This window comes from Bicyclus anynana, chromosome 16 (genome assembly GCF_947172395.1).
Source record: "Bicyclus anynana chromosome 16, ilBicAnyn1.1, whole genome shotgun sequence".
Lineage (NCBI taxonomy): Eukaryota > Metazoa > Arthropoda > Insecta > Lepidoptera > Nymphalidae > Bicyclus > Bicyclus anynana.
In genome coordinates, this window is record NC_069098.1 from 13,308,570 (window position 1) to 13,323,684 (window position 15,115).

A 15,115-nucleotide genomic window follows, 5' to 3' on the forward strand; every position below is an offset into this window, starting at 1 on the left:
TTCGAAGTCCATGCAAGAGGTCTACGTCTAGATGGACTGTTCGTCTGTTGATGATGAACAAGAATTATTATCAACAACTCACCAGGCTGTATCCCCAACATCAACAGCTCGTACCGCAGATGCAGCCGGAACTCCAGGCTGTCTTCCCCTGGCCCGTAGTTCAGCACGGCGTTCACGAAGGACATGATGGCGGTCTTGAGCCCCAGTTCGTCGCGGTACGCGCCCGTGCTGCGGTCCAGCTCGTTGACGATGCCCTGGAACCGGGCGCGCTCGCCCGCGTACTTCTGGTAATGGACCATGGCTTCTAGCACCTGGAATTCAATGACACAATTTAAATTTAACCAGCCCTTCTGGAGACGAAAGTTCTTGGTAATTTTTTGCGCCATAGATCAGCCTGGCTAGTACTCGTAACTTGGCTGTAACTTGGCTGTCTAACGAGTAAATGCAGTTAGGATTTCTTATGGTTTTAAGAACTCCTTATTACATTTACGCTATTGTAATAAGTTAGCTTGAGTTTCTCAAGACAAAAATCATTGAGTATTGAGTAAGGAAGATACCAAACTGCTTTGTTATTTCAGCAGTGGTAAGACAGTTAGTCTTTGCTTGCACAACGAACGCTCTTTTTTCGTCTACTAAAAATGGGTAGATATTTCAAGTATCATCCTCATCAATGTAGTAGAATTTAGTATTACCTTTTTATGTCCTCCAGGTACTAAACACACGGCGCCGAGGATTTCCAACGCAGCCACTTTGGTTTTTACATTCTCTGTGTCCATTGATTGAGCTATCAGATCGATACTAGTGGGATGAGCCAGGACATGAGCGCGACCCGTCTGAAAAGTAGAAAACCACATTCAAATAACAATTAAAGTATAAGCACAGACAACATAAAAGAACCAGTACAGAAGATTCACTCCGCAACGTCATTTAATTAAATAACGACTCTTTCTACGATACAATACAGTGTAATTCAGCTTGAACACAATTAGTTGCCTACTGTTATATTCACATACAACTTATGTCATGTCATGACATTACACTGCACCTGATCAGCAGCGCAGAATACTGATAGAGTATCACTGTGACTTACAGAATTGTTCATCAACGCCTTGATGCCCGCGATGAGGTTGTGTCTCGTGGCGGCGTCGTCCCGAGGCGCCCGCTGCAGCGCTTCGAGCAAGGCCGCGAGCCCGCCTTGCTTGATGAAGCGTATGACGAAACTGTGCGCGCGCGTACGCAGCGCAGTCTTCAGTCCGTCCACGAGTGCGCACGCGTCTGTGGGAACTGCGCTGTCGTCTTCTGATGATGCGAACGCCTGCAATTAATCAACCAACAAATGAACTTTGTTTTGTGATCGTTAAGAATCCCTTGATGGCTTTTAAAGAAAGTTATGAGCAAAGTTCCAAATTGTTGGTCCATATTTTATTTAACTTTTAAGTTAAATCTATACTAATATTATAACGCTGAAGAGTTTGTTTATTTGCTTGATGGCGCTAATCTAATGAACTACTGGTCCGATTTGAAAAACTCTTTCAATGTTAGATAGCCTATACGTAGAGAAAGGCTATACGCATCAGCCAATATAATAAAAATATGCCGTTTTACGTGGGATCCTTTCAAACAACCAGCATTCTTGCCACCATTACACGAGGATAGTGGGCACAATGTTAGGAGAAAAATTTCGCGAAAATCCAGGACCGAAGCAGTTAACTTCGTTTTAAACCAATGTAGTGTTTCATCTCCTGCGAAGATACTCCGTTTTCAGAATTAAGTTTGGTACCTAGCTACGTCTACGTATATCTGGATGACGTTGTGTTTCTCATTCGTCAATGTTTCGTGGAGAAAAGGAACATAAACCAAATATTTGAAAATCACATGTGTTATCGCCGCGTTACAATGACTCGCGGTACGGACGGCTTCAGTGTGCTCGTGGCGTTCGAGCCGTCCACACCTCTTGTTGTGTAATTCTTTATGCGTTACTTGGTATAGGCGGAGAGAGTGACTTGAGTGAAAAAGGGGAGTATTAGATAGATAGAGTATTAGAAGTCAAAGGCGCCTTGAACCCTACACACATCGTTCACAAGTGCGTGACTTCACTCAAGGTCATTCTCTGCCATTCTAGGGTCTTATTTTGGTTACAGTTTGATTTGTTAATTAAGTTGTCCTGACAAATTTTGTGAATAACCTAACATAACCTTTGTTCGACATTAGTTTTCTTATTTTTGTAATCACTTCTGAGTCCGGTAAAACATGAGCCTCACATCAGCGATCTCGTTGAGAGCCTTGATGTAGTCCTCGACCTGCGGCGCGGTGGCGAGCGGCGGCGGCTGGCCCGGCGGCGGCCGCCTGCTGCAGTAGATCTGCCACTTCTTCGCCGCCGGCAGCTCCATCATGGCCGCCTTGTTCACCGCTGTCAGGTCCAACTCTTCCTGCAAATAGAAGTGGCACAGATTTAAAAAGATCCTGATCCTAGAGAACCCTGCAGCACGTAACTTTAACGGATTTGCAGGGTTTTGACGGCCTCCGTGGCGCAGTGTTAAGCGCGGTGGTTTTACAAGACAGAGGTCCTGGGTTCCCTGGATCCCCGGCCCCGATTGAGGTTATCTTAATTGGTCCAGGTCTGGCTGGTGTGAGGCTTCGGCCGTGGCCAGTTACCACCCTACCTTCAACGGCGTACCTACTGCCAAGCAAAACTCAGACTTCGAAACAGAAATCGTGGATTTTCATTCTCCGCCTAACAAGTTAGCCCGCTTCCATCTTAGATTGCATAATCACTTAGACACTTAACATCAGATGAAATTGTAGTCAAGGGTACTGATAATGATAAATCATACCAATATCTTAAAAAGCTAAGAAGCTTTAGCTTGACCGTTGGATCAAAAGTCTGAAAGTACATATACAGAAGGCCTTGAGACTCTTCCAGAGTGAAGAATTTCACTACATAGGTCACTCGTACATTAATTTCAACTCAACTCAACTTAATTTCATAAATACAATTACCTAAGTACCTAAGGTTTATAAAATAGAAAGTACAGCTTAAATTCCTTGCGCCTATATGTCTAAGCAAATCTAGTATAAAATACTAGTCAGTAAAAAATGTTTGTATCCATACATACATACTGTAATGTCTAATGATTACTATACACATTTGCATACGGAATTGGCTAGATTTTCAAGTATAAGGCCGAACACAGATTTGCAGAAAAGCGACAACAGTCGCATTTTAAAATATACGAATGGCGTAGGTAGTTAAATTTTTTGTAAATATTTTGTTTTTAATTTTAACTTAGAATGTAATTGAACTGTGATACGTATAGTTAAAAATATAACTATATATAAACTTAATTTTGAAATCGAAAATATCTCTCTCTCTTTCATCGCAATAGGACAAAACACATAGACAATCGTAAGACCATACGTAAGACAATCGTAGACAATTATCTCATTGTACGAATTCTAGGCCTGGGGGAATCCTAATAGTGGGGAAATTGGTGATCTTACACCCAATCTTTCGAAAGTAGTTGATCTCATTTAAGTAATAATCGCAAATGTATAGCCAGCCTAAACATTTAACCCTAATCTAAAATACCACAAACCTAATCCGTGAGACCGGATCTGAGGAACTCGCGACCTTCGCATGGATTCGTCGAAATTGAAAGCGAATGTAGCACAAAAAGGGTTAAATCAACTGCATTAAGAGTATTTAAAAATACCATCGCAACATTTAAAAGTCGGTAGGTATGTCGGACGCCAATGTCATGCCATGTATGGCATAGAATTTTCGAGTGCTTACACACATACTGTGCACCGAAAGGGATCACGGTACAAAAGATCATTAGAATATTTTGACGATCTCTGTAGAGCCTTGTATTACTATTTTAAATAGTCCTAGATACAATCCTCAGCTCGCGTAACTTTTGGAATTTATAATTTGACTTAATGGTAGCCATGACTAATCACCACCCTACCGGCAAAGACGTAGCGCCAAACAATTAAGCGTATCAGTATCAATTCGATTCATTCCCAACGCCCGACAAAGTATATTTTCAAAAAGATCACATACCTTTTGTCGAATAAATAATGAACTTGAAAAAGCGTAAAAAATACATAACCCACAATCTTATAATGTTTAAGAATTTTCATACTCCAAGTAGAGGAAGTTATGCGCAACATTCACTTCAACTGGAAAGCACTCAAATCCATAAAGAAACATCAACTTTCAATCCAAATTATCGCATTCTCAAAGCAATTTTAGCCTTCACATTCAATCAATAATTCAATGTTGAAAATTACACAACGATCACAAAAAAAATGTCGTAATCGAAGACAAAAAGAGTGGAATCCGAGATGATTGATGGGAACGGAGGCACTCTCGACAAATAGAGAGTAATCATTGTCCACAATCGCACAAGTCATCGCGCTAATCTCGCCCCCGAGTGACATAACGGCGCTCAACAGACTTATTATAACAGATAGTCAATCATATTATAGTAATAATGGTAATCTCACAGAATTATAGTCAATAATCACACGCTTTTTCTTGTCCGGTGTTGTTCAATTTCTTGTTAAGCTTGTTTAATCCTACTGAATATTTTAAACGCGATAGTTTTTATGGATGTTTGTTACTCTTTCACGCAAAAACTACTGAATGGATTTGACATTTTTAGACTAATAAATAGGCTATCAACCCATATACGGCTCACTGCTAAGCTCGAGTCTCCTCTCAGAATGTCAGGGGTTAGACCAATAGCCCACCACGCTGGCCCGAATTGGCAGACTTCAGATACGCAGAGAATTAAAAAATTGTCTATGCAGGTATGCAGGTTTCCTCACGATGTTTTCCTCCACTGTTTGTGACACGTGATATTTAATTTCTTAAAATGCACACAACTGCAAAGTTGGAGGTGCATGCCACGGACCGGATCCGAACGGTATGGGTTCGGATCCGGAATCGGAGGCAGAGGTCATATCCACTGGGCTATCACGACTCTTTTATATCAAAGACAATCCATGGTTACCACGGAATTTCTAAAAACTGGATTTTAGTAAAATGAAAATGATAATAGATCTCTAAGGGTGTCAACACAATATACATCTCATAGCAAGTACTATACGTAGCTTGGTCACAACAACCAGTAGTGCCTGCCTGCGGCCAAGTACATGGTGTTTTTTTTAGTAAACTACTGCCGAGTGTGCGAGATGCCTTAATATTTCATTAAAATAACCATGCTAGATTCACTGATATGTACATTAATATATAAAATGGTTGAAAACATGATGTTGTTTTTGACCTGAATAGTCCAGCGACCCGTAATACCCAAGATGATGGGGAGCACATAATTGCGCTCATTATTATAAACATGTCCTAAACGTCGTCGCCGACTCGCTAATTAGATAATTATAGTTAGACGTATGAGTTAGAAAATTCTTCAGAGTTAATTTAAGGCTTCTAAATTTATACAAGTGGTGCAATGCAACTCGTTTTGCTTTGGGTTGATTTTTCAACCAAATTCCAAAAGAGGTTATATTGTTTTTGTTACTTCAAATTGTCATTTGAAAGAACGGGTTTACCTCACCTCAAAAACGCCTTGCCTGTAATAGAGCTACACATCTTAGGCATATTATAAGCCTAGCGTACCCTTCAATGGCAGGCATCTACTGATCCGCATCGTACGCATCGAACGCATCGAACGCATCGCTTCAAATGGATTTTTCGAAATATTTGCATAGAAAGTCATACAAGTGCGTCTACTGATACGTATCGTACGAATATCCGATACACAGGCTGCGGATCAGTGGACGCCTGCCACAAACTGGTACAATCATGCCATGTTTTTAGTTTAAATGTTTAAAATTCTAACCTCAAAAGTGGCGGAAGTAATAGCCGCCAATGTCTCTATATGAGCACCCCACTGAAGTTTATGATCCAAGGTTTCTCCAAGAAAGTCTGTGGTATTCTCCAACTCTAGTGATTCACCGTTTTTAGTTACTGTCTTTAATGCAATGTAATAATTAAATGACTTAAGTGTAATTGTAAATAAGTTTAGAGTTTTTTACAACCTAGACAATCTAGGTTGTAAAAAAGCTGGGAAATTTACCGCGTATTCCACTGCGCCACGGAGGCCATCAATATTATCATAGTTATTTACCTATCCTCAGATCATATATACATAATTATGTTCTATGAACCAACCCATGTTGGCTACAAAGAATTTAGATTTGATTTTTATTATTACTATTAGCACTCCCGGCGGGTGACCGCTTCTCTAATAGCAATTTATTATTTAATTATGATTGCATTAGATATGGGACCGCTCGGCGCCCACGTCGGACAATGAATGCAGATCGAGTCGTGTCTTCGCGCGATGTCAAGGTTGGCTGAATTAATTCATTCGTGGTAGCTTTTAATTTCAATTACTGAATAAGGCATACGTCATGTTGGACAATTTAGGAATTTATATTTTGATAAATTGGCTCAGAACTACCTGGTCTAATGATAGGCTTCTGCCACACCTACTCGTAGGTGATAGGGGAGACCGGGGATGGTTGTCTATAGGGGTAGGTTGACTTTCTGTAAAAAACTAGTAGACCACAAACGGCAATGACGTATGAAACAACATTTGCTTTAAAGTCTTTCGCAACAATAACCATATTCTAACTCAACAGCTCAACGGTAAGAGCTTTCGGACTCTTCATCGAGGGGTGGTGGTTCGATCTCCGCCCCGTTGCGTTGATCTATTGTCGTACCCACTCCTGATACAGTATTTCCCGACTAGTTGGAGGGGAATGGCAAATATTCTTTAAAAAAAAAAAACTTCGGGCGACCAAGCATTTATTACAAGAAAAAGCTTCATTATTACTTGACATGCAAACCCGGTACCTTTACCAAGGTACAACACCTTGCGAGCTATCTATCAAAACAGCAAACAAATTGTGCTAAACAATTTATAACCAATCTAATCAAATCAAATCAACACTCATTTATTTCAATTATCTAACCTTAGTTTACAAGCACTTGAAATAATTCAGTGTATAGAAAGCCTTATATACTTTTAATGGTAAACAGCTGTTTATTGATCAATCTATATATCAACTCAAAGTCGATCGAGACCTGTTATATATTAAGTAAGTTATTATACTGCCGTGCCTTCAGAGGGTTATTGGGAACGTAGGTTCTTTACGGAAAATATACCCAATACATAATGCATATTAAGAATATTACCTAAAGTAGTACCGTCGTAATTTATTTTGCCGTAAATTTATAAAAAAATATCTACTCTAAAATAAGAAAGAAAGAACGAAAGAAAGAAAATAAATTTATTCAAATCTAAAAGTTACAGACAGTCAGTAAATATATAAATTAAATTTGTTTACAAGTTATTTTAGTCAGGTAGGTTTACAAGAACTTTTAAAAATGAAATTTATAGCTAACTAGCGGATGCATGCGACTTCGTCCGCGTGGAATTCAGTTTTTTACCAATCCCGCGGGAACCACGGATTTTTAGATAAATAGCCTATGTGTTAATCCAGAGTAAAATTTATATCCATGCCAAATAGCTTTGGTAATGACAAAGTTTCATACAAGCTTTCATCCCCTATTTTCCATTCCACTTGGGGGTAGAATTGATCAAAATCCTTTCTTAGCGGAGTTTGAAAATACCTGTATCTCAGGATTCTCAAACTTTTAAAAGGTCAGTAAGTTTGTCTGTTTAAATTTGTCTTATCTGTTTATAATTTCTATGTGTCTACCCTACTTGTCTTATCTGTTTATAATTTCTAAGTGTCTACCCTACTTAATAACCTTACACACAACACTGTTCACCATCATATGTACCTGATTCAACAAAAGTACGAGACTAGGCGGGGTCACTGCCGTGCCACCTGATATATTTTAGGGATACCTTTCCTCAGTCCTCGTACCTTAAAAGTTATCTAAACCTAACCATGTCGTCATTGCGGTTAACCACTGTTATTATGAGAGTTATTTTAAATAAAGTATTTTAACTATGTCGTTAAATTTAAAAAGTTACGTTATTTTATACGCGAGTGTAGAAATATTTTGTCGCACACAAATAATGTAGGTCCAGTGGGTAGCCTGAGTCGTCAGTTCGAAAACAAAACATTCAGATTTTTATTTTTTTTATACTCGGTAATGTCTGGGAGTTGAGAAATTGTTAATATTTTTAGAATATCAAAACTGGGCGTAAAGCTTAAATAGTAGAGCGTAATACAAAAAAAAATTAAAAACAAAAAAACCACTTTAAACCAAATAAAAATTTTTTTTAGGTATGTAAGTTAACGCTAATCAAAAAACTAATCTCAAAACTCAGAACAACTTTTTAGTTTCTTAGCGATATTTATCATTTTTAACTGCTCACCAACAGTCTATCGGATCCGAGTTAGTAAATGTTTTTATAGTTAAGTACTTAAGTGTTAAAATAATAACACAGCTTAAATGGAGCAAAAAATATAATATGTAGCTCTAACTAATGCATTCAAGAGCATATAATTATATAGAAAGTGAGAGCTCAGAGTCAGAGCTCATTCTACATTATACGCACGTGAGTAATGGCGCTAGAAACCAATCTTCCGCTTAATTATTGTTTCCTGAACAATTTAAATGTTTCGACCCAAATAAATATATTAGACTTTCGTAACTAAAAGTGTTAAGAGTATGGATCAGAATGTTGGGCGGTGAAAGGGATGGATAGTAAACGAATGCATGTGAACGAAATGCGTATGTTGAGATGGATGTGTGGTGTGACAAGAATAGATAAAATAAGGAATGAGTATATAAGAGGAAGTCTGAAGGTGGCGCCAGTGACAGAAAAATTGAGGAGTAGAAGGTTAGCTTGGTATGGACATGTAATGCGTAGAGAGGAAAGTCATATTACTAGAAAAATGTTGAATGTGCAAGTGGAAGGTCATAAGAGGAGAGGAAGGCCAAAGAAGAGATGGTTGGATTGTGTGAAAGAGGACATGTGTGTAAAAGGAGTGGATGATGAGTTGACAAGTAATAGAGACGAATGGAAAAGATTGACATATTTTTCCGACCCCACTTAAGTGGGATAAGGGTAAGGAGATGATGATGAACTAAAAGTGTTAAGAGTTATTGTTTATATACAAAATCACGTTACTCTTCTAATAAGTATATTTAAAAAAAATGAGCCGTCACGGGACGCCTGGCAGATGTGAATCATGGACATTATTTTGTAAATTGACTAAACAGATGAGTGGATATATCATCTTATAGCGTGGCGACGCGTCGCCACAGTAGGCGGCGCCACGCCAGAAGTCAGTTTTACATGCGGCTATAGATGTTTCACATCAAAAAACTCGTGTTACGGTGTTGTGTTAGTGGTCACACTTCTCCGAAAATACTCGATCCATATTTTAAACCTCTCAATGGTAAGCGTCCACAGATCCGCATCGTACTTATCGGACGCATCGCATGAAATGGATTTTAGTATTTTTTGTATAGAAAGTCATATAAGTGCGTCCACTGATCCGCATCGTACGGATCGCATCGAAAGGATTTTATGTACCGTAAAATTAAATATCCGTTTGATGCGACGCTTCCATAACGTACGATGTGGATCTGAGGACGCCTACCATAAGTGGACGCTTACGTTAATCAACCACCGTAGACAGATACTCCGTCTACGTCAACCTTGTCAAATACATGTCTCTGCTTCCCCAGTACTTTGTTTGAAGATATGGCGTTTCGTGACGATTTTTGGCAGTTAAATCAATACTTACTGTAAGCAATACAAAAAAACTTCGTTCCAAAAGCCTCGACTGGTTTTCGAGTTCCAGCTCAACTCAACAATAGACGAACGAAGAAAAAGAAATAAATTACCAATATGCTATAGGTAGGTATAGACTAAAGAGGCTAGACCAATAATAAAAAATCCTGATGTCTGCGATGAATTTTAGAAATCTATGAACAAGTAATTCCAATTGCATATAAATATACTGCAGACATCTAATCATGGTATTATCGAAGGAATAAGAGAAAGTAACAATCGGCAAGCGCGAAACAGCTAAATTAGATTAGCCCTTTGCTATAATGTACCTTATTACGTAACGATAGAGTGGTAAATCCAACCAGTTTTAATTACAAACGGTAGCGGAATTGAATTACTGTGATTGACTGGAACATGGCACGTGCGAATAGGGTTGACAACCGTATTATTATTTTTGTACTGATAATTCTACATGGTTCTACTTATTAGTAAGTATGGGTAAATTGCACAATACAAATGAACGTGTAGGACTAGTATTGAAAGGTTGTACAGTGATAAAAATCGTCTTATACAATGTATTCCTGTCTTAATGACGGCCTCCGTGGCGCAGTGGTATGCGCGGTGGATTAGTAGTAGAAACCGAAAGGGGTGTGGATTTTCATCCTCCTCCTAACAAGTTAGCCCGCTTCCATCTTAGACTGCATCATCACTTACCATCAGGTGAGATTGTAGTCAAGGGCTAACTTGTAAAGAATAAAAAAAAATGCCTCCTAAAGTTATTATTGTCAAAAATTGTAAAAAATGCAAGACGCACAGAAAATTAATACTTATAATTTGTTTTAAAAGAAAATACCCGGGACCTAAACTAGAAGACATTTTACTTATCAAATTATTTGTCATCTTCGAGTATGTTTTATGCAAATTAATGTTTATTTTTTTTTCAAAAAATAATATATTTTTAATATAGTTTATCATTTCACAGAGAAGTTGTACTAAGTACTATCGTATATTTTTATAGTTTATTCCGAAAAACGTTAAAATTTCGCAGATGAATTGTTGGCAACCCTATATTATATGTACTACAGTTTAGAAATTGGGAAGCCGTGAAATGTTACAGTTCATTAATTGGCTACAATAATACATACAAAGATTTTGACAGTAATTAATGACTGTACCCAGCAATCAATATGTCATGTCGATTTTAAAAGTATCGATGATAAATTACGTAGCTATTTCATATTTAAGTTTCTGATGTACTCGTCCATGAAGGTCATATCTATACTAATATTATAAAGAGTTCGTTTGTTTGTTTGATTTATTGAACGCGCTAATCTCAGGAACTACTGGTCCGATTTGAAAAATTTTTTCAGTGTTAGATGCCCATTTATCGAAGAAGTCTATAAGGCTATATATTATCGCCGTATTCGTACGGGGATAATACGCGGAACCACGCGAGTGAAACCGCGCGGCGTCAGCTAGTAATATGTATAAAGCTTTTATTTTTTTTTATTTGCCGCCAATCAGCAATGCTGTGTTCCAGTCATAGTTGCACGCATACAGACACACATAACGCTTAAAATCTACGCTTCAAGTTAGGTTATACACACGAAGCGGCACTTCAAGGACATGTTCCATGTCCTGCGAGGTGTTGCTAAAATGGCAAATAAATCACGTTTCTTGACTGTGAGTCAGTAGCAAGCGTGCCTTAGAGGGGCCCTGTATCAAAATTAATTTGAGACCCAAATTTTTTTTTAGTCTCTCATAATTCCTGCAATCTGTCGTGAGACATTCAGCGGGATTTGAAGTATTTGTATTAAGGCGTGTTTGGTGCAAAATCCAGTGATTTGCCCAAATATAATAATGTAGTGTCTATTTCATGACATCTTGTGGTGCTCGTCTCTTGAGCCTTTTGAAAGTTGTACCAGGTTTCTTCATCATTAGGTTTCTTGCAAGTTGATTTGGATGTTTACGAATACGCTTTTGGTGTGTTTTCATTGAGTGTGCAACTTCTGTCTTTATAGTTTAATACCCAAATTAAGGGTAAAGAATTCTCATAAAAGAAACAAAAATGCTCGCTTAAAATAAATATGCCAGTGACTTAACCTATGTAAGATGTTCTAACTTTTAGGCGCAAGCTTGACGCATGAAAAAAGGAGATTCCTTTTTTACGGTTTTGGGAGACCTTAATTATTTCTTTTAGTATCTATTTCTTGTTATAGCGGCATCAAAATACCTCGCCTGTGAATATTTCATCTAACTATCACGGTTCATACAGCCTGGTGACAGACGGACGAACAAACAGTGAAGTCATAGTAATAGGGTCCCGTTTTATCCTTTGGTTACGGAACTCTAAAAAATAAAGAGTTCCTTAAATTTACTTCAAAATGGTCATCATACCGTGCCAAAGAACATGTGTAACATTAAAGACAACAACTTGCATAATTACATATATCAAATCATAACATAACATAGTGTCTCGCTCGATCAACTATTATAAAATAAAAGAAAGTGCAACGAGTGTTCTGACAGGCGTATTAGGGGATTGACGAGGCGCCTGATTATATGTGGGCCGGTGTGGATACCGTGCGATAAGTCCATTATGTAATGATCGCATGCCACTTTCACCCTGATCATGATGGACTGGCGGTGATTAGCTACATGATCGGTTTTGTTTGTATACGGGCATTGGACTATACTAGCCAGTTAACCACGCATGATTCGATATACTCACATGCCTGCAGCGCTGCTGGCATGACGTCTCGTAAAACTCATCGTGTGTTGGTCGCGATGTGCTTAACGGCTCGACTTGGAGCAAAAATCGCGACCAATACGCAATGAGTTTTACCGGACGTCATCGGACCGTGGATGGCTAGCATTATTAGTTTTTTTTTTACTAATCATAGTTTGGAATTAGTGTTGCCAGGCGTGTGGATAAAACAGGACATAGTTAGACTTTGTCCGGCCAAAATTGACGGTGTTGACGGGACGGGATTGGCCGGACTTTGTTAGGCTTTTTACTTTTCGGAAACGAGTCGACAATTGTATTTGTGGTAATAATCAAAAATACTAGATTACTTCACGTTTTTTTTGCAAAGCTGAGAAATTGTGAAACCTGGCAAGCTGAGACACCTGAATAATAGCGATCCTGTATTATGCTTTGGCGACCTGATAAGTGCCGACCCTATTTGCAATCTTTTCGGATAAAGTGTAAAGCTAAATCGATTAGAAAAACATTGTTAGTTCTATCAATTTGTAGTAAAAGAAACGAAGAAAGTATTTACTAATTTTGACAATCCTATTTAGTGATTCCGCCTTCCCTTCCTTGGAGACACAAGTTTGTTTTACGACTACCATTACGTAGCATCTACCATGCGTATCATCATCAAAGGTGTCGACGTAGCATCATACCGAAAATCAAACAACTTGGCGGTCTTTACTAGTTACGGCCGATACCACCCACCATCCAATCCATTAAACCCACATTGTTTGGAGCTTTAACGGCTTGACATTCGATAAAACTGATTGTGTGTTGGTCGCGATCTGTATGAGGTCAAGCACATGGAAAAATGTCAACTTCTCTTAGTATACCTATTGGATTAAGTCAAAAGCAGCTTAAAGGCACAAAATATAATAATCCGAACTGATGTTTTCACCCACCTCTCTCCTCAATGGAAAGTCTCAGGTACCCAATTAGTCTGGAAGGTGGGTGCCTACTTCAATTTATTTGGCGCCATAACTAAACCCGATACAAGTTTTCCATTGCGAGGAGAAATTTAATTAAGAGTGGAGTCACACTACACACATTACAAGACTTTGTATGTACTACAACTTAATGTTGTAATAGCGATTAAATTATAGTACTTAAGTAATAATAGACATCGTTAATAGTATTTATTAAACCATAAACTCAATTTATTATCTTATTCCAAATTAATATTGACCAACATTTAAAAGATAAACTTTTAAATAATTATGTCCAATACTGTCCATCTCCAATTATAAAATAAATGTTTTCCCAGAAAATGTATGTTTAAATAACAAAATCCCATTATAATGGGAACCATACAATCATTAATTCTGATGAAATACAGAATTTCTTTTTTTAAGGTAGATTATAAAGTAAACGTTATATTAATAATCTCAACAACCTACACAACAACAAACAGAAGAAAGATTCGCGCGTTGAGTTTTAACAGTGTGTTTATATCTTAATCGCAGCTGGCTTTTATACCGTCAAATGTATTTATCGACACAACTACATGTTAATTTGCATGTAATACAACCCTAATTATCATGTTTATATCATGAAGCATTTACCTAAGCCTTTGACCATGTATCTAAGAGTATTTTGTGCTTAATAGTCAATTATTTTAATAATCTAAATTAATATTAAATTACTTAATTAACATTATAGAGTTAAGATTCGATTTTAGTTTGTTTATTTGTTACGATTTAACTCAACCAATTATAAAAATTCATTCACAATCAAAAAGCTACATTTTCACCGAGTAAGGCTATTTCCCGTATTTTATCCCCGCAGTCCTACAGGGTGAAACCGCGAGGTCACCGCTAGTACAATATTTATATTGTACTAGCGGATTAGTTTTTTATACTTTATGCAGTCGGGTTTTTTTATTTTTTTTTATTAATTATTTATTTCACATTTTTTAGTTACGATAGATGATTAATTTCGGATTTATTTATTACGTCTATTACAAAGTACGATAATTTATACGTCCAAAATATTATACGATAATTTATACGTTAAGCAAATATTCAAAAAATTCTACGGAACGCTCGGTGGGCGAATCCGACTCGTACTTAGCCGATTTTTATAATCAATATATTTAGTTTAGTCTATTTTATAACTTTGATATCCTCCTCCTTTTTTAAAGTCGGTTAAGCTATAACACGTGGCGTGTCGGACATAGCAATAACATGTGTACAAACATTCACCCGGAAATTCAATTAAAACTCGCGTCGATACATAAATCGTACATTTTACGATGTTTTAACATCTTGATCGTATCATAACGGAAACGCTTAATTTCACATTGTGCTGTTTCGTTTAACAACAAATAAATATTATGGCATCAATTTCATAACTCCCCTAGTAATAATAAATTCACATCCGAGTTATTAATTAAATAACAATTTCACTTTTCTATTAATACATGCTCGTAAATTGTGCGTTTTATGATATTTTAAACATCTTGATAGTATCAAAAGGAAATCATTAATTTTTTTGACATATTTTTTTTTATTTTTTCTTCAATTTCAATTTTATTTTGTATTTTCTTAATTGCGTCTCAATCGTAGTTATTATTTTAAAAGACATGTTAGCTATCTCTCTAATGCATTGGTTATCT

General features: G+C 37.4%; 1 protein-coding gene across 3 annotated transcripts in view; it reads right to left on the reverse strand.

The window, feature by feature from the left end:
• Positions 1-15,115, reverse strand: part of LOC112057830 (disheveled-associated activator of morphogenesis 1) — a 58,300-nt gene that overhangs the window by 22,223 nt on the left and 20,962 nt on the right. For all 3 annotated transcript variants that reach the window (XM_052886210.1, XM_052886211.1, XM_052886209.1), the window contains exons 3-6: positions 2,262-2,429; positions 1,091-1,315; positions 693-833; positions 83-311 (exon numbers count right to left, since the gene is read on the reverse strand). In XM_052886210.1, the coding sequence (XP_052742170.1) occupies positions 83-311; positions 693-833; positions 1,091-1,315; positions 2,262-2,429 (763 nt within the window). The remainder of the gene's footprint in view (positions 1-82; positions 312-692; positions 834-1,090; positions 1,316-2,261; positions 2,430-15,115) is intronic.